At 39.8% G+C, this 19,792-nt stretch overlaps 1 protein-coding gene across 1 annotated transcript in view; it reads left to right on the top strand.

Moving 5' to 3' along the window:
- The window catches only part of SLC12A2 (solute carrier family 12 member 2), a 120,780-nt gene that overhangs the window by 82,720 nt on the left and 18,268 nt on the right, over nt 1-19,792 (top strand). Inside the window, exons 11-18 of the mRNA XM_054031296.1 lie at nt 929-1,036; nt 4,020-4,143; nt 6,479-6,580; nt 10,016-10,171; nt 14,055-14,154; nt 14,666-14,777; nt 18,456-18,596; nt 18,860-18,966. Coding sequence (XP_053887271.1) covers nt 929-1,036; nt 4,020-4,143; nt 6,479-6,580; nt 10,016-10,171; nt 14,055-14,154; nt 14,666-14,777; nt 18,456-18,596; nt 18,860-18,966 — 950 coding nt within the window. The remainder of the gene's footprint in view (nt 1-928; nt 1,037-4,019; nt 4,144-6,478; nt 6,581-10,015; nt 10,172-14,054; nt 14,155-14,665; nt 14,778-18,455; nt 18,597-18,859; nt 18,967-19,792) is intronic.

The following is a 19,792-nucleotide window of genomic DNA, read 5'->3' as shown; positions in this document are numbered from 1 at the left end:
ATCTTCCCTGGCACAGAAGTTAAACTAACTGGTCTGTAGTTTCCTGGATTGTTTTTATTTCCCTTTTTATAGATGGGCACTATATTTGCCCTTTTCCAGTCTTCTGGAATCTCTCCTGTCTCCCATGATTTTCCAAAGATAATAGCTAGAGGCTCAGATACCTCCTCTATTAGCTCCTTGAGTATTCTAGGATGCATTTCATCAGGCCCTGGTGACTTGCAGGCATCTAACTTTTCTAAGTGATTTTTTAACTTGTTCTTTTTTTATTTTATCTGCTAAACCTACCCCCTTCCCATTAGCATTTACTATGTTAGGCATTCCTTCAGACTTCTCGGTGAAGACCAAAACAAAGAAGTCGTTAAGCATCTCTGCCATTTCCAAGTTTCCTGTTACTGTTTCTCCCTCTTCACTAAGCAGTGGGCCTACTCTGTCTTTAGTCTTCCTCTTGCTTCTAATGTATTGATAAAAAGTCTTCTTGTTTCCCTTTATTCCTGTAGCTAGTTTGAGCTCATTTTGTGCCTTTGCCTTTCTAATCTTGCCCCTGCATTCCTGTGTTGTTTGCCTATATTCATCCTTTGTAATCTGTCCTAGTTTCCATTTTTTATATGACTCGTTTTTATTTTTTAGATCATGCAAGATCTCGTGGTTAAACCAAGGTGGTCTTTTTGCCACATTTTCTATCTTTCCTAACCAGCGGAATAGCTTGCTTTTGGGCCCTTAATAGTGTCCCTTTGAAAAACTGCCAACTCTCCTCAGTGTTGAGTGAATGCTATTGTAACAGTTCTGAAGGAGTTCAACTGAAACATTTGTCTACAGAATTCTAGTTTATTTTTATTAAAGTAATTGTTTTATTTGGAGGTAGATGTTTTTCAGTCCATTCTGTTTGGTACATGTAAAAGAAATTAAAATGTTTATATCCTGCTTTCAGGTAATGAGCATGGTATCAGGATTTGCACCACTGATTTCTGCTGGCATCTTTTCAGCCACCCTTTCTTCCGCATTGGCATCTTTAGTGAGTGCACCTAAGATTTTTCAGGTAAGCATATATAATGTCTTTGTTTCATAACAAAATAACTTGAATCAGCTTTAAACTGGAATATTGGGAACAGAGAGCTTTTGTATATTGGTGTCTTGATTCATATCACTTGAGAGTCACACATTGATTCTCAGCTGTTCTACTTGGAAATAAAACACTAGCACCATTGCCTTCTAAAATGGAGCTAGTAGATGTAAATTTCAAATCTGCTCTTCTGACATACTGACCTTATGTCTGGTATTGCCATCTGTAGAGTTGAGATTCTGTAGTGTTTTGTTCTGGCATGGAGTTGGTTTGGTGCAAAGAGACTCAGCCAAGTTTTCCTGAATTATTGGATTCAGCAAGTCCATTCCATCTAAATCTGGAGTCCTGGGCAAACAGGGGCATGTTCCAGTACTAAGTACCACTGCAGCCTTTGCCTTCAGCCTTCATGGCAGGCCTGTTGAGCCACGAGAAATGCTGCCTCCAGTATTGGTTTCCTATCTGAGTGCTGAAGAAGGAGGAGGAAGTATCAGAGCCATGAGCACAATTCTTCAGTGCTGTCCCGAGAGGTCTTTTTCTGTTGGTTATTGCTACTACCTCAGTATCAGTGTCCAAGTAGTGACCATATGGCAGTGGCCTCTGTGCTACTGGAACTGGCTTTTATGTTTAAACAAAACATTTTGGTGCTGAGATGTCTCCTCTTAACTTGGCCCTCTTGCTTGATGTTAAGTAGGGAGGCATCTAATATTTCCCTTTCTGTCCCCCACCAAAGCTTTGCCAAGAAGCAACAGACTCCATTTGACTTCATTCCTAAGTTTCACTGTTCACTGGACTCTGAATACCAGCAGTTAAAACTGACAAGTGTGGTCATTTTCTACTCTGTTGTAGTGTGACAAAGTTATAAGTAAGGCTAAGTTGTCACGGATATTTTTAGTAAAAGTCAGGGACCAGGTCATGGGAAATAACAGCCCGTGACCTGTCCCTGACTTTTTTACTAAAAATATCCCTGACAAAAGGGGTAGGTGGGTTCAGCACCCACTGCTGCTGGGGCTCCCGCATTCCCTACTAATGCGGTGCATGTGAACTCCAGGGTCCACCTACCCCTGGGGCTGGGCTGCTATGGGGTGCCCTTGCTCCAGGCAACTGGTAGCTGCAAGGTCCCCCACCCACTGGCTGCGACTGCAGCAGCGGCTGGGCAGCTGCATGGGGTCCACCTGCTGGAGGCTGGGCAGCTGCATGGGCAGGCCTGGCTGGGAGCTTCAGCCCCAGGGCAGAAAATGTCATGGAGGTCAGTGGAAGTCATGGATTTTGTGGCATAATCATAGCCTTAAGTTATGAGCAGCAGCAGAGGCAATGGGCCTGTCTGCACAGACTCTCTGGAAGAAAGCACTACACAAAGCCTCCAAAATGTCAACTGAAATTTTCTTAGCAACCAGATGGGCTAAAAAATGGAGGTTTAAATTCTGCAGAAGCTGTTGGCACTCGCTTGGGAAAGAATCCTGCTTACCACAGCTTAGTGATATATTCGAGGTCTGCTTAAAAAGTCCTATGGTTGAAGAGCAAGGTAAACTGTTGGGAAGCAACCAAAGATTAATGTGTTTGATCTGGAATTTAAAGAAGGAAAAAATATTGCCACAACGAGACCTTATGCAAATTGTGGTGCTGCTGCTGATGATCATATGCAGCCTCTTCCATCTGAGTATAGGGCCCTTAAAGTTTTAGATTTCAAGATAAATTGGATAGCTTTTATCTGCCAAGACTTAAGCCCAGAGTTGTTTATTATGCAGTAAGTGATGACGTAATTACAAAACTCTGCACTGTTAAATATTCAGTTTACTGCTTTAGGTGGTGATAGTTTTGGCTGTCCTTGCATTGAGGCCATGGATTGAATTGGTTAAGAGATTGTCACTTGTTGGGGTGGTTCCTCTAGGTCAGAGCTAAGGGAATGTTGCTTGGCAATATGGAGTGGTTTACTCCACTCTTTGCTGTACATTTTCTGTGGATAGAGAAGCTGGTAGTTTGACTCCTTCTTAGTGAGCACTAAATTAATTTTTAACATTGTTAATAGTTGCATATCCTCCATATCTACTGGTGGTTCCTTTTCGGAGCTAATGCACTGCAGTTAGTTGCAATTCAGAATGCTTAAAGATATTGTAACAATAACTGAGTAAAATTGTAGAGCTTGTAAAACTTATTTCCCAAGGAACTTTTATACCAAATACTCACCCATTTCACAGTCTTGCTCTTTGAGCTGTGGTCAAGTGAAAAATTCTCTAAGTTGTATCTATTCTTTATAAATGACTTCACACTTGGCTAGTTGCTGTAGCTGAAAGGTCCTGTTTTGTTACACATTTTTTCCCCTCACTTGTGGTATTGAGGTATGTAATAAAGAGCTCCGTGTTTTTTTTTTCAGAGTTAAAGATAATGCCCCCACCTAGGTGTAGGGAGGGGTGTGTGTGTGTTTTGAATAACTGCAGTTTAGTTACTGTAGGAATGTGTCATGTTTGAGGATCATGAGAGGATACCATACACTTAAACAAAAACAAACCAAAATAACCAACCCAACAACCCTGCAGCAGGAAGCCAGATAGCGAAGGGGGATAAAGGTTTGACACAAAAGCACTAGAGTAAAGCAGAGAGAGAGAGAGTAGCTTTGAGAATATTTTCCCTATCTTGATGAAATTCCTGGTTCAATATTAAAAAAGAGATTAATTTTGTGACTTTTTTTTTATTACTGTCACATGACAAATCTCAGTGATTCACAAAGAAGAGAAAATATCCTCATTGTATTGATAGAAGAGAAAACTCAGGAATGGGAAGGTGTCACTTGCTCTAAGATCACACAGTAATGCAAAGGCAGAGTAAGGAATAGTCAGCATGTCCTGACTCTCAATCCCATGCTCTAACTAGACAACACTAGCCCTCATTGAATGCATTAGTGTGTATCTCATGCAAAATTTATCTTAATTAAACCTTACTAACTTTGTATTTTCTTTCTTAGGCTTTATGCAAGGACAATATCTATCCAGGTCTTCTAATGTTTGCTAAAGGCTATGGGAAGAACAATGAACCATTACGAGGATATATTCTAACTTTCTTGATTGCTCTTGGATTCATATTAATTGGTTAGTTAATTTAAATTGGAGTAAAAATTTAGAATGTATTCTTTTTGTGCTATAAAATGCTGTACTGTCTTATGCTTGGATGACTGGGTCCATGGAGTCTTGGGGACAGATTTTTTTATTTTAAAAATTGTAGGTGTTGGCTTGTGTTTGGAAACATGTTCAGTGGATGGGGTTTGAGGATTGTTCTCCTACATATTCAGAAGTTACTTCAGATTCATCTCGGAGCTTGTCTTCACTACCAGGGAGATCAACGCTGCTGCAATCGATGCAGCTGGTGTTGATTAGCGGGTTTTCCACTAAATCGACAATATAGTGCTCTCCAGTCGACTCCAGTACTCCAGCGCCCCAAGAAGAGTAAGGGAAGTCGATGGGAGAGCATCTCCAGTCGACGCAGCGCAGTGAAGACACCACGGTAACTTGATCTAAGCTACATCGATTCCAGTTACATTATTCATGTAGCTGGAGTAACGTAACTTAGGTCAATTTACCCTGGTAGTAGTCAAGGCCTCAATCTTAATTAGTGGGGGAAGGTAACAGTTAATATCCACAGACTTTAGCTAATCAGATTTTTTTTAATCCTTTCCCAACCCTATTGTATTATCTTCTTATCCATTAGCCTACTATAGAGAGCTGTTATATGATGTGAAAGCCTTTTATATTTATTTACAGTTTTTTTTTAATACATACATATTAGACAATAAAACATCACTAATCTATGCTTCCGTAAGTGGCAAACTTGCACAAATAGAGGTCTTTAAAGTTTGCTATCCACTGAACCACTTAAGTGCAAGATTTTCCTGGTACTGCCGGAGGTGGGGGCCAGCCCAAGTGGTAATACATTCCTTGCAGGCAGATAAAAGATCTTCCACATCATCCTGTAGCCCCTTCCAGGACTGCTTACGTTAAAAACTGTTGCTGTTACTCTTATCTCTTCCCCCATCTTGCTTATTCTGCATTTTTGAAGGCTGTTGGAGGAAGGAAAGACCAAGTTATCACTGTTGCCACATGTGGTCTGGAGGTTTCATTAGACTGAAGAGGGTCCTAGTGGACTAAAGTGTCATGTTCTTGAACTGCTGTATCTTTGATTTCAGTCCTTTGTGGTGGTGGGAAATGACTAGTGATGGCTACTACTACTGCTCTCTATCCAGGTAAAAAGGAGAGCCCTACGCTTTCCCACCACCTAATCCTTTTAGGAAGGAAAAGAGGGAGAAAAGTAAGTTTTCTTCTCTCTACAGAGGAGGGCAGAGGCTGCACCCCTCTCTGTCTGACTGCAGTTACAGAGAGCCTAGATGCTGCGTCTCAAATTCCAAACCTCTACTTGAATCTGCCAAGACCCTCTTTACTCTTGGGACAGCCTCAACTGCTGCAGAAGGAAGGATACCTTTCTCCCCCCGCGCGCACACACACACACCATTAAAGGGTCACATCAGCAATAACAGTAGCCTTGCTTCAGTCTTTTGTTAAGGTGGGAGTCAGGCAAATATGCTTCTCCATTTGCCCACAGGTATATGATTTCACCTGTTATAGCTCCCACAGACCTCTATTTAAACCGCAATGTCTCCCTCTCACATTCCAACACTATTGCAGACTAATGAAAACTTAATATTCATGGGCTAACTGTGTAATTCTGGAAAAAAAATTAAATAACCTGAATTAGCAAACAGTGTAGTCAGATAGCAAACATATCTTATTTCAAACAACTTTGGTATTCCTTGAGTGCCTGCAAGTTAAATAGGGAATATTTTGAACAAATGTCTGCTGCACATTAATTGATCACAAAGAATTGTAACTCGCATTAAAAGCTTTGAAACATTTAAATTCAAAGTTTATGATGATTCTGTGAGAAAATAAAATGGAGACTAAACTTATTTCTTTGAGTGGGAAGCACTCTTTGACTGTGTCTGAGGAAGAGAAAGGTAAAGATTACTGATTAAACTAGACGACTTTATCAAGATATAATTGAACATCTTAATATTTGGACTCTTGAACTGAGAAAACAGATTTTCTACAAATCTCCTTAAAAAGTATCTTAAAGTGAGTTTGGCTGGAGACAAAAAGGTGACAGGATTTTGGTGGCAGAATAGGCTGTTTCTGAAGCAGATTTTAGTTTTATGTGTTTGTTTTTCCCATAGTAGCTGAAATGATTACAGAAATTGTTTAGAGCTGTTTATGGTATTAGACCATTATATAGATCTGAATAAAATAAAATGTGTTACAAATTTATTGTTTCCACTAGAGAGAAGGAGGCCCTTGTAGCAAACTTTTGGCCCTTGGATTTTTAAAGCAGTTTGACAACAAGCTTAATAACTATTTGTTTTTCTTTGTGTTTTTACAGCTGAATTGAATGTCATTGCTCCAATAATCTCCAACTTCTTCTTGGCTTCATATGCCTTAATTAATTTCTCTGTATTCCATGCCTCACTTGCAAAATCTCCAGGTAGGAACTTCATATTTGGGGGTTTAACACATTTTAAAGCTACCCTAGAAACAAAGTATTTCTGCACAGAAGTTATTGATTTACTAATTGAAGAATTTATTAAAACAATCTTAGAAAAATTACTAGACTAGCCGAATCAAACCCCTACCTAAGGCTGACACTAAAGCAGCCTCTTTGGTAACTGTAGGAGACTTGTGGTTGTATCTGTCACAACTTGGGAACCTGAGTAAGATATCTTTTCCTCCTAATATGCCTTCCAGCAACTAATTCTAAACCACGTGTGTGGGTGCAGTATGTAAAATATGACTAGAGCTTTGATTTTTGTTTCTCCGTTTGTTTTGAAAGCTCTGCAGTATTTAAGGACTAAGGCCAGGATTTTCAAAAAATGGGTGCTTTAAGTTAGGAGCATAAGGGCTTCTTTACGTGGAGGATTTAGTCCACACTAACATTAGTGAGTACACACTCGAATGACCCATGTCCACATGATGCAAAGGTTTACGGCATACTAATTGGCCACTTAATATGTATTCTATAATCCACATTGAAAATGTGTTAAGTTCACTGCATATTGAGTTAGTGTGACTAATGTTCACGTGCACACATCACTCATTCTCATTAGCTTGGCAGATACCTGCTGCTATCCCATGCTGCTTTGCATGATGCCAGGACTGACCATCTGTCTGTGTGTTCTCTATTGCTCATGTAGAACAGATATCCCCTTCCTGTTCAAATACTGGCACAAGGCCAAGACTTGTCCATTTGCTTCTGGCGTTGTATACCTCAGAATTCCAGCAGTACTGTTGTTGCTGTCATCGCACAAAGTCCCAGCCACGTAGACACTGATACATATTGAATCAAAACAATTGACGGCTCTGTGTACACAGTCAGTTCTGAATACCCATCATCTCTCATTGACCTCTGAGAGTGCCCAGCTAATGAGGTGTGTATGCCTCATCCTAGCCTGAACTACAAAGGAGTAAAACTTCACTAGGTAAAGAGACTAGGACTCAGTCTCTAAGGGAACTGCCTTAAGGGTCACATCTGCTTGTTATGGGGGGCGGGGGGGAGGGAGATGGGAGAGAGAGAGAGTCTGAAATGCTGGCTCATTAAGCAGGTGATGAATGGAGCCAAGAGCTATGCCTTGTGAACAAGGAAGCCATAAGAAAACTAAAGCCCTCAATGAGAGAGGAAGGTGCTCCTAGGAGGGAGTGATACTTTCTCCTAACAGAATATTGGACCAGGACTCGCTGTCCTTTTTATTTCCCTCCCATTGACACTGGGTGTCAGTGGGATTGTGTGATGACGCTGGTGGGAAGGGAGTGTTATTGTTCAGTTTTTACTTTAGCAATCCTGATGAAAAGAGGAGCTGTTTATAGAGACTACTACTTGCCCCTCAGGAAAAGAATTCCTTATGGTGTTGTTTGTTTCCTTTGCCCCAGGGCTTAAAAGTTGATGACCCGAATTGCAAGAAATGGGGCAGCAAAGTTATTATGCTTCAGTTTTTATTTTATCTGTAACAAAAGTATTGTTATGCCTATAAAAGAATTGCATTCAACATAAATAGGAATTTCTTTTTCAGTTTTTAGCCTACTGAGTTTAGGTTAAAAGAACAGGAGTACTTGTGGCACCTTAGAGACTAACAAATTTATTAGAGCATAAGCTTTTGTGGGCTACAGCCCACTTCTTCGGATGCATAGAATGGAACATATATTGAGGAGATATATATACACACATACAGAGAGCATGAACAGGTGGGAGTTGTCTTGCCAACTTCGAGAGGCCAATTAAGTAAGAGAAAAAAACTTTTGAAGTGATAATCAAGATAGCCCAGTACAGACAGTTTGATAAGAAGTGTGAGAATACTTACAAGGGGAGATAGATTCAATGTTTGTAATGCCTCAGCCATTCCCAGTCCTTATTCAAGCCTAAGTTGATTGTATCTAGTTTGCATATCAATTCCAGCTCAGCAGTCTCTTGTTGGAGTCTGTTTTTGAAGCTGTTTTGAAGTTTAGGTTGGAGCCCTTTTTAAAAAAAAGTCATCTTCACTCTGGGGCCAAACTTATAAAGGTGCATTAAGTTGCCTTCGATTTGTGTTTACGCAACCTTGCGCACATATTTATTTTATTCTATTGCTTATACACGCAAGCAATAAAATTAATATGTTGAAAGCCCACATAGATATGTAAATCCTATTTCTATTTACAATTAAGCCTGCTCAATTGTATATGTAAATAAGCAGGCATATTTTGAATTTTCTGTATGTTGAGCTGTATGGGTATATTCACTTCTGGAAGCATATGTGTAGATCACAAATCATGATGCAGTATTTGCAGCTTAGCCATATTAAGACTAATATTCTTGTCAGAATTTGATGTTTGTTTTCATAATTCATATGGATAAAATCAGTGTTTTAAGCAATTTTTCATATTTAATTTTTCAATTGTGCAAAATCGTGAGCATTTTTCGATTTTTATCAATTCAGATTTCAGTTGCAGGAAACTCGGGGTAGGGTCAGACAATCAATTAATGACAGTAGACACAGATTCAAAAAGGTAAAGCTTTGTAACCATTAAAACAAAAATGGTCAACATCATGTCGAAATACACAGGAAGTGAATATCCTTAAATCAAACTCTAAATTCTGAAGCAGTGTTTTTTAATCTGTACATTTTGATTATCAGTGGAAATATTTTTGTCGGTTTGTGTGTGTACAGTGATGTTTACTGACAGTTACCGATATAAAATCTAATGCTTCCAAGCCTAAATACACTGTTAGTCACCGCTGTCTTTATCAGAACAGATGATCCTTATACCTCTTTCTGAACAGCCCTTCAGCAACTCATGGCGTCAAACTCTGGCAACCTCAGTACTTCTCTTTGACAGTTACACTTTCTTCCTGAATGTGTCCGGCAATACTCTACACCTGATATTTGTCCTTTTTCTTTGAATGCTCAGGAGTTGCTCTTATCCAAATAAACAAAAACATTAAAAGTAGTTAGCTAGTAGTACTAGTTAGCTTAACTGGAGTGATAATGCAGAACTAAAAGGATAGCACCCACTAACATATCATGAAGTCATTTGCATTGTGATTCATGCTGTACCATCTTCTAAAGGTATACTGCAAAGAAAAAATCAAATCTGAGTAATGTATAGACCTCTATGCCAAATACTCCCACTCACCAGGCTGCTGGGAATATCTAGCACAGAAATAATGTCAAACTCTGCTTTTTAAAAAGTGACCTATACTTCTTGCCATATAAACATTTCTGCTCCTGTCCTTAATAACATAGATGCAGTTTTCTTTGAAATATTGCAAGAAGTTGTTGGATGAGCTTGAAGGATAAATATGTGCCAGAATTTTTAATATATTTCTCTCTCTCTCTCTCTCTCTCTCTCTCTCAAATTCTTTAACTTTTCCTATTTGTGCTTTGATTAGGTTGGCGTCCTGCTTTTAAGTACTATAATATGTGGGTTTCTCTTATTGGAGCGTTTCTCTGCTGCATAGTGATGTTCATCATTAATTGGTGGGCAGCATTGCTAACATGTGTCATAGTCCTTGGACTCTTTATTTATGTCACTTACAAGAAACCAGGTAGGTATGTGTTTTTCAATTTAAAAAAAAAATAATAATCTGGGCAAATTTGAGAAAATCTGATTACTTAATTTTGTTAAATGTTGTGTTTTTGTATTTTAAATTTACAGTTTTATTTGCATGGTTAGTTACAGAAAACTCTATTTTCAAAATAAGAGAAAAGCATCTCACATACATTAACTATATACATTCAAAAGGTAATGTACTCAATCTGTAAAAGAGAAATTGAGAGGAAGTAGTGTGTGCATTGCAGGTGCATTTGGGAGGAGTTATGAGTAAGGCTACATTTTAGCCATGGGCATTTTTAGTAAAAGTCATGGATAGGCGTGACCTTTACTATATACCCCTAACTAAAACTTGGGCCGGGAGTACTCTGGGGGGATGGGCCAGGACCCCCGCTGGCTCGGGGTGGGGGCAGGGTGGGGCTCGCAGGGTAACTGCTCAGCTTTGCGCGCTGCTCCCACCACAAGCGCTGGCTCCGCAGCTCCCATTGGCCAGGAACCGCAGCCAATGGGAGCTTTGGGGGCGGCACCGGTGGGCATAGGCAGTGCGTGGAGTCCTCTGGCCCCTCCAGCTAGGAGATATAGGGACATGCTGGTGGGAGTCCTGCACCCCAACTCTCCTCCCACACACATCCCCATCCACACTCAGGGGCTGGGCAGCCCCTGAGCCAGCACCGGCTGCTGCAGAAGTCACAAAAAGTCACGGAATCCGTGACCTCCGTGACAGACACGCAGCCTTAGTTATGAGCAATATTTGGCCCAAGGGACCATGTAGGCTTGTTTCTGCAGAGAGGTAATGGAAATGTAATGTGCCTTTTTGAGAGAGGATCCTCTACTGTTGTTCCAACCTGGAATGGTACAGGATTAGGGATGGTGTCTTGGTAAACCATACCTATAGCTATGGATGACCAGACACCTCACAGTAAGATAGCAAAAATATTTTAAGCCAAGAAGGGTTTAAGCTGTTTTTGCAACAAGAATGAGATGGAACAGAGCTGGGCTAAAGGGTTTTGTTAAAATTAGAAATAAGGAAATCCTGAAGTATTGGGCTTGAAGGTAAGTGAAGTTCTTGAATGATAAAAGTTCAGTTTCCCCATTCAAAACAGCTTTTATGAACACTAAGTATGGGAACAAGTATGAGAAATAATTTTGTCTCACTTCGAAAATCAAAAGTGTATTGGAAGTGTTGAGCTATGTAAAATGAAGAGCTCAGAATAAGATACAGAAAGTACAAAGAATTTAATGCAAGCTTAAAAGAAAAATCTGCCAATTAGCATATTGATCTAAACAATTAGCACATAAGTAAAAAGCATTTGCTTGATTTGGCAGAACCAGGCTCCAGACTGAGCTATCACGTTTCCTCTTAAAGGGATCACGTAGAGAAAATAGAAACTATGAATGGTAATACCAAAAAGTGTAAAGTATTGTGTTTAAGTTGAAAATCTAAGCAGTAAAAGCATATGCACCCAATACAGTTGTTCTATTGTGTTTGTCCTATTATTATTTGTGAGACCTGGAAAGAGTTGTGGAAGTCTACTCAAAAAACTTGCATCACTTTTTAAAAGTTTTGTTGGTTTGGCTTTTCTGGTCAGAAGACCGTTTTAGCTACAAGCCAGTAACTTGGCTTAAAGTTAGCTGCTGATCTTCACTGACTGTCATCTGAAGAAAAATAATATATTGCTCTGTTGCTAAATGTGAAATAGACTGGCATGCAAGCTGAAGTACACACTAATCAAACCCTTTTCTGGAAACGGAATTATTTATTTCCTTATGGGCTTTACTGTTGTGCTCATCGCTAGAGTATCCGAGTGCTTCAGACACTAATTTTAGAGGCTTGAGTATCCTCAGTGAGAATGTGATCTTTGAGATTTTAGCTGCTAAAATCTTTTTTAAAAAAAGTCTCTACTAAGCATGTACAAACTGTAAAATTTTCCCCCAAAGGCTTATAACGTGGTCAGATTTTGAGCAGATTTTCGTGAGGACAGCAAAAAGCATGTTCCTGACAAAAAAGCCACCTCCTGCCAAATTCCAAGCCCCTGCTCCAAAGCATGTGGACACTAGAACTTTTCATAGAAAAGATAGGCAGAATTTTTTAACATGTGGAAAACATATTTTTCCGTAGTCTCATTCTGAAGCTAAACTATTTCGACTATAATTTTCCAAAAAAATTGGCCTGAGACATACTTCTGGCATGTAAAATTTCAGCCCAAATGGTTAAAGTTTGGCAAAGTTATAAGCAACTGAAAAGAGGATCTTATAATTAGGGCCCTAGCAAATCCACGGTCCATTTGGTCAATTTCACGGTCATAAGATATTAAAAATCGTAAATTTCATGATTTCAGATATTTAAACCTGAAATTTCAGGGAGTTGTAACTGTAGGGGTCCTGACCCAAAAAGGGGTTGTGGGGAGGTTGCAAGGTTATTGTAGGAGGGTTGCGGTATTGCCACCCTTACTTCTGCGCTGTTGCTGGTGGCAGACCTGCCTTCAGAGTTTGGCGGCCAGAAAATGGCAGCTGCTGGCTAGTAGCCCAGCTCTGAAGGCAGAGCCGCCGCCAGCAGCAACGCAGAAGTAAGGGTGGCATGGTATAGCATTGCCACCCGTGTTTCTGAGCTGCTGCTGGCAGGACGCTGCCTTCAGAGCTGGGCGCCTGGTCAGCAGCTGCCACTCTCTGGCCACCCAACTCAGAAGGCAGCGCAGAAGTTAGGGTGTCAATACTGTGATCCCCCTACAATAACTTTCTGACCTCCCCCAAGAGCCCCTTTTGGGTCAGGACCCCCAGTTTGAGAAACACTGGTCTCCCCAATGAAATCTGTATAGTATAGGGTAAAAGTACATAAAAGACCAGATTTCATGGAGGAGACAAGATTTCACAGTCCATGACGTGTTTTTCATGGCCATGAATTTGGTAGGACCTTACTTATAATGAGGCGTGTCAGGCATCATAGGGGCCGACTCCGTAGGTGCTCTGGGGCTGGAGCACCCATGGGGAAAAATTGGTGGGGATTTGGGGAAGGGGTCCAATAGAGGCAGGAAGGGGGCAGAACTGGGGCAGGGACTTTTGGGAAGGGGTCAGAATGGGGGCGGGGCAGGGGGGTGCGAGCACCCACCGGGGCCAGGGAAAGTTGGCGCCTGTGTCAGGCAACCTTAAGAGGTGGGATGACTTGCCCTGCCTATAATTTAAACTTGAGAAAATTTCCTGTAATTGAAATTCTCTAAATGTAATAGGCCTTACTTGCTTGTGAGAATTGAAATTCTACTTGGTTATTATTTTAATTATAAAAATTGGACTGCTTGCATGAGAACATGGGAGACCAGACTCCTATAGCTATTTAATTTTAGTAAACGCATTATACTGTAGGCATTCAATTTCTCTTATACAGTGATAGTCTAAAAGGATAGTTCCTTGACCCAGTTTTTTCCATCATGATTTAGTTTGCCTGTTGATTTAAAACTAATGCTTACCTTGCTAAATTTTCCTTTGCTGTAGAGTAGCATAGCTACAAAACCTATTTGTACAAAGATTTCATAGCTTTTGTCAAACACCGTAGAATTCTTTGAAATAGATCAGTTTAAGTAACTTCTAAATTTGACTGTATAATATGAAACATCTAGTTATCTAGAAAACTTGATTTGATTACAGAATTATTATCCTCTTTACAGTAGAGTTTAACTGGTTTTTCCCCTAACTTAAACACAAGTTGGGTTTACTTTAGCCTACTTTCAGTGGGAATATACTCTGATTTTAATTTGAATTTACCTAATTTTCAGTTGATGTTGGAGCTAAACAATTAGACACTGAATTTCTAGTTTGAGAAAATGGTTATATTAGTCAAAACAACTTGTGGCATAATAATTTTGTTTAAACAAATCTTCCCACAGATGTGAACTGGGGATCCTCTACACAAGCCTTGACTTACCTAAGTGCATTGCAGCATACTGTTCGTCTTGCAGGCGTGGAAGACCATGTAAAAAACTTCAGGTAACAGATATGCTCATGCTGGAGGCATAGTGTAGGGGTTAGAAAAATCTCTTTTCACTAAACTGTGCACTCAGCAAAGCAGGGTTTTGATGCTTCCAATATCCACCACTCTTTATATGAAACTGTCTGGCTTTAAATCTCTTAAGTCTATGGATATTCTCACATATGCTTGGATCTTGGAACAGGAACACCCATCACAAGGCTGTATTTCAGTTTCCCTTTACCCCTGCCTCTGGCAGCATGTCCATTCTTGACAGAGACTGCAACGGCAACACAATCTTGGAGGATTTGCAGCCAGGCAATGCAGAATTCTTGCTAATTCCTTGGAAATCGGCCCATATGTGAAGGGAGCATATCATGAGAAAATACTCTGTGATTTCATGGTGGTTAGATTAGGAGATATTTATCTTCACAATTCTAAGTCAGTTGCAAATTACTTGAAAGTTGTTTTTATCAATACAAAGGAAATAAGTGAATTCTAATTTTTCTTCTCTTAAATGTAAAACTCTAGGCCTCAATGCCTTGTTATGACAGGTGCTCCAAACTCACGTCCTGCTTTGGTTCATCTTGTCCATGCTTTCACAAAAAATGTGGGTTTGATGATCTGTGGTCATATACACATGGTAAGTGTTTTTTCAGCATTTAAAAAAAAAAAAAAGCTAACTTGGCTTCTTTCCATAACTGCTTTATTATTATCAAATGTAAAGTGTCAAATTTCCCACTTCTCTGGAAGCTGAGATTTATTGATAACCTATCATGGGATTTATCTTTCATAATAGCACAAAGTATATTGTAATTTTGTGCTAGCCTTAGACATGCTAGCATAGCAGATAACTTCAAAATGTTAATATGTACATCACTGTTAGATTTTTTTCCTCCCCTGGAATAATTTTGTAACTTTATAAATTGAACAGTTTTGGACACAAGATGGTCTAACAATATGTGTTTTGGATTTTTTTAAATGAGCATTATGTACATCAATCCAATCAAAATTTAACATCTGCAGGAAGGGAGGCCCCTGCTCTGAAACATTTAGTACTCCATCAAAGTGACCCTCTTCTCTTCCAGGCTGTAGCAAGTCTGGAGGTAGAAGGAGAGGTTTTTTTTTTTATACTTTGGGATATGAGAGAATCCTGTGATGGAGGATTTTATCCATGTTGTACACATTAAGAACTTAGTTTTTATATCTGGGAAGTTGTAAAGGTAGAAAATGTCAAAATGTTTAATGGTGAATGTGGATTACAATCTCTGAGTTTCTCTGCCCTGTCCATGTCTCCTCCAATTTCCTGCACCTCCTCCATGCCTTGCTAGTCATTTTGACTACAAGTTCTCTGTTCCAAGTGTGTCTAGCAAAGCTCTTAGTCCAGGGCCTTTCTCAACTAATAGCCTGAGAGTTTTTAATTCTTCTTTGCTTTGACCCTGTGGTATGAGTTGCTTGGGCAAGCACTTACTCTGCTGCCCTTCACAGCCCCTCTTGCAGAATTCCATTGGCTGCCTTCATGAGGCTTTTCCCTCCCTACCTTACTGTGTGGGAATGCAAGAAGTTGTTTTTTTTTTTATAGAAAATTGTAATTTCTCCTGTAATCTACTACCTCATTAAAAAACAGTAGTAAAAGGCACTTTTCAGAAAGGACAACAAAATAAATGTGAGGGTTTTTTAGGCCAAGCCATTTTGAAGATACAAAATTTTTCACAAGTGAATTTCAGGTAAATTTTTTTACCACAATGATAAAATTGCTTTCTGATTTTTAAAATTTTTTTAATCCAAGCTTCTCAGAAAACTCTATTCAGTTGAGATGCAGCGTGAAAGGTTCAAATAGGTTTCTTTTGGCAAAATTAAGAGGATGTTTGAAAATCAGGCTCCTAATGGCAAGCAAACTACACCGTTAAGCATAGGGTGGCGTCTACTGCTACATGATCCGTTCCACAGTGATTGATATACCAATGGAGATGGTGTTGTGTTTTTGATAAATCAAGTATATCTGGACCAACTTCACTTCAGATCTTACCTTACGGACAAAGAAGGTGCTAGATCTTGATTTGCTTAAAGATAAACAGTGTTCCAATTGATGTATAAAACACATAATCTGATACTTGTTAATCCTGGGGGATACAGCATGCTTGGCTAAATAAGTTTGATATTTGCTTTCAATGTTGTCCAGTTTTCTTTTACTTGTTTAGTATAACATGAAAACTTAAGGCAGAAGCGCGGTTGGGGATAGCTGTGTGGGCAGCTGTGGGGAACCTGCGTGGAGTCGCGGACCCTCCACCTGCCCTCAGCTGGGTAGGAATCCTGGAGGACGGTGTCACGGCCGGAGGCTGCTCTCAGCCCCCTTCCCCTCCCCCACTGCACCATGGGCAGGTAGAGGGTCTGCCGCAGGTCCCTGGGTGGGCTCCACACTGGCCTGGCTGCAGGGAGGGGGGAAATCTCCCCCCCCCCCACCATAGCTGGATCCTCTTGACTGAGAACACTTGGTCCCTTGCTCTCACACATTCATCCTAAACTTTGTGATCTCCATTGTCTCAGAGACATGCAGCTGTTGATGTGGTACAGAGATCAAAGTTTGGTCTTTAATGTAGCTTTAACACTTTTTTCAGTCATGCATAGAGGAACTAGTTGGGATTGGTTTTGTGAGGTGCTGTACACAAACCAGTCACATTCCTAATCCCATAGAAGTTATCCCCTAATCAGTTTTGATAGTAGTTAAAATCACTTATGATTTTGTTTTGACTGTATATTCAGATCTAGTTCTTTAATACTGAAATTTTCAAAGAAGCCAAAGGGACTTAAGCACCCAAATCCTATTGAAATTTAATAGGAGCTGGGCACCTAACTCTCTTGAGTTTCCGTAAAAATACCAGTGTAAATTACCAAGTTTAGACTATTTTCTTCAGATCTTTATTTTTAAATTTTGTTTTGTATTTGAAGCTTTTCTACAAAGCTAAAGATACCCACAATTTGGGTTGGTGCTCCTTTCAGATCACTGGAGTCAAAATCTTTAAGCTCAAAGTTCTGCTACAGTGCTGTTTTTTAAACAGAACACTTTATTATTCTGATAAGGGCAGTGATTTTAAAAACTGGAGAATTAAGAGGGTCTGTTAGCAGGATGGAAGTTCAGTGGGTTTTGAAGGGGTTATGGTAATTGAGTCAAATTAACTCAACTACAAAAGACTGGCAAAGGGTCCAGCTAGTTGTAGATGTTAAGGGAGGATTCATAGGTTGGAAGGAATATGTGTTAAATTGTAGGTACACCTCTAACCCGATGTAACGCGACCCGATATAACATGAATTCAGATATAATGCAGTAAAGCAGTGCTCCGGGGGGGGGGCAGGACTGCGCACTCCGGTGGATCAAAGCATGTTCGATATAACGCGGTTTCACCTATAACGTGGTAAGAATTTTTTTTTGGCTCCCGAAGACTGCGTTATATCGAGGTAGAGGTGTAATAGTAAGAGTGGTTGATCCTCTCACCTTGCTGTTGTAATCTGAGGTGCTCCAGGATTGACTACCCTGATTCTGTTGTGAACTATTTCATGTATATTGAATCTGGCAGGAAACAGCTGCATGTCACAGGACCCCATCAGAAGTGGCTGAGATCTGGGTTTATTTAAGGTAGTGGTTGCCATAGGGGAGAAGATTAGCAGCTTTATATGGAAAATAAAGCAGATCACCAATTTCAGTTAAACTTGCTGGGACACAAGCAGCCACACAAAACCTGATGTGTACTTAGCCTATAGCTATGCCCATATCTATATTTTTTTTTTGCTACAAAAAAACAAAACAAAAATACCCATGTTTTTATGGAAGAGTTCAAGCCTGCTGGTGAAGCAATTGGAGCTTGAGAATTCTTGTTCCAGTAAAGAACAGGAAGCACGTACACCTCTACCCCGATATAACGCTGTCCTCGGGAGCCAAAAAATCTTACCGCGTTATAGGTGAAACCGCGTTATATCGAACTTGCTTTGATCCGCCGGAGTGCACAGCCCCGCCCCCCCGGAGCACTGCTTTACCGCGTTATATCCGAATTCGGGTATCAGGTTGCATTATATCGGGGTAGAGGCGTATCTAAGAAAGGGAGACCTATTGTTGCCCTCTGAGTCAATTTTACTTTGTGTTGATAGGTCTCTTGTTTTGAAGTGACAAAAGTATCTTTTGAACTTGAAGTGTATTAGATTTTATTTTGGGTTAATTATCAACGCACTCATGCAACAGTACAAAGGAAATCTATTTTTCAGGAAATAACCTGTAAGTGATTATTCTAAAATGCACTTTGGACTAATAGTAGTACATTTTTTAAAGGGCCCGCGCAGACAAGCCATGAAAGAATTGTCAACCGACTTGGCCAAATATCAGCGGTGGCTTATTAAAAACAAAATGAAGGCCTTTTATGCACCAGTACATGCGGAGGATTTGAGAGATGGGGGACAGTACTTGATGCAGGTACACTTCTCTTGCAATTTTGTTTGAGCTAATGGGTGATTGGCATCAGAAAAGTACAAACATTTTTGCATTTTATATTTTACACTTTCAGGCATGCCATGCATATTGAAATGAATTGTAATTATGCAATATTTTCACTCTGCTGCTAAAAAGCTTTTATTAAAAAATGTGTTTAGTGCAAGTAAGAACATTTTCTTATTTTACCTGCAGTTAATATAATAGTTTTTAGTATTTTAAAAATGCTTGATTGGCTTTGTTCTTAGGCTGCTGGTCTGGGTCGAATGAGACCAAACACTCTTGTTGTTGGATTTAAGAAAGATTGGAAACAAGCTGACATGAGGGATGTGGAAACCTATATCAATTTATTTCAGTGAGTACAAAATGCAGAACTTAGAACGAACTGTTTTTACCAAATACAGTAAACAAGAATATATAACCTGAAGAACTACTTGTACCTCTAGAAGAGTGTAATCAGTTTTTAGATGAATACTTTGAAATAGAGATGAACTGTTTCCAAGTATTCCCAAACATATATAATTTTCAAATAATTAATATTGAAATCTCCTCAGTAAATGTACAAAAATTTGTATATCTAGTGCTGTTTTTCAGTGTGGATAGGTATTATTGATGGTCAACTATTACTTTTGTCAACCCCAGGAGCTTTCCCCGATCTGAGGCCTCTGGTGGCTTTAATTTCAGCAGGTGTTGTTGATCCCTCTGCTATTTCTAACTTAGTGTTAGCATTCCTCTTGAACCTGTGCGTGATCATTGGTTGTGAACAGTTTAATATACAATGGAAATCTTCTTTCCAGCCTTTACCTTTTTTGTCATGCATTTTCAGCATCTGTCCCTGGAGAGACCTCTGACTGTCTGTTTTTTCCTGGGAAGTCTTTCACTATTGTGTAGAGCTGCTTGTACTCTCCCTTCTGTGCTGCTGCCTCTGCAGCCTGCTCCTGAACCCAGGCATTGTTATTTTGCCTGCATCTCTTTTTATTTCTTTGTAGTTTTTTCTGTATCTTACATCAGCCTCAAAGACTTCTACCTGTCTTGCACTGTTATGTTTTTGCCTTCAAAGCTTTCTTTTAGTCAGTCACTGCCCATGTTCCAGATATAATCCATACATCTTTTTTCCGCCTTCTTTTGGTGGCCCATTATTTCCCCTGCCATCTTCTAATTTGACCATGTGTCTTCCAGAC

This window comes from Malaclemys terrapin, chromosome 6 (genome assembly GCF_027887155.1).
Source record: "Malaclemys terrapin pileata isolate rMalTer1 chromosome 6, rMalTer1.hap1, whole genome shotgun sequence".
Taxonomy (NCBI): domain Eukaryota; kingdom Metazoa; phylum Chordata; order Testudines; family Emydidae; genus Malaclemys; species Malaclemys terrapin.
The sequence above is the reverse complement of the archived record's forward strand: the minus strand, read 5'-3'. Positions and strand labels throughout refer to the sequence as shown.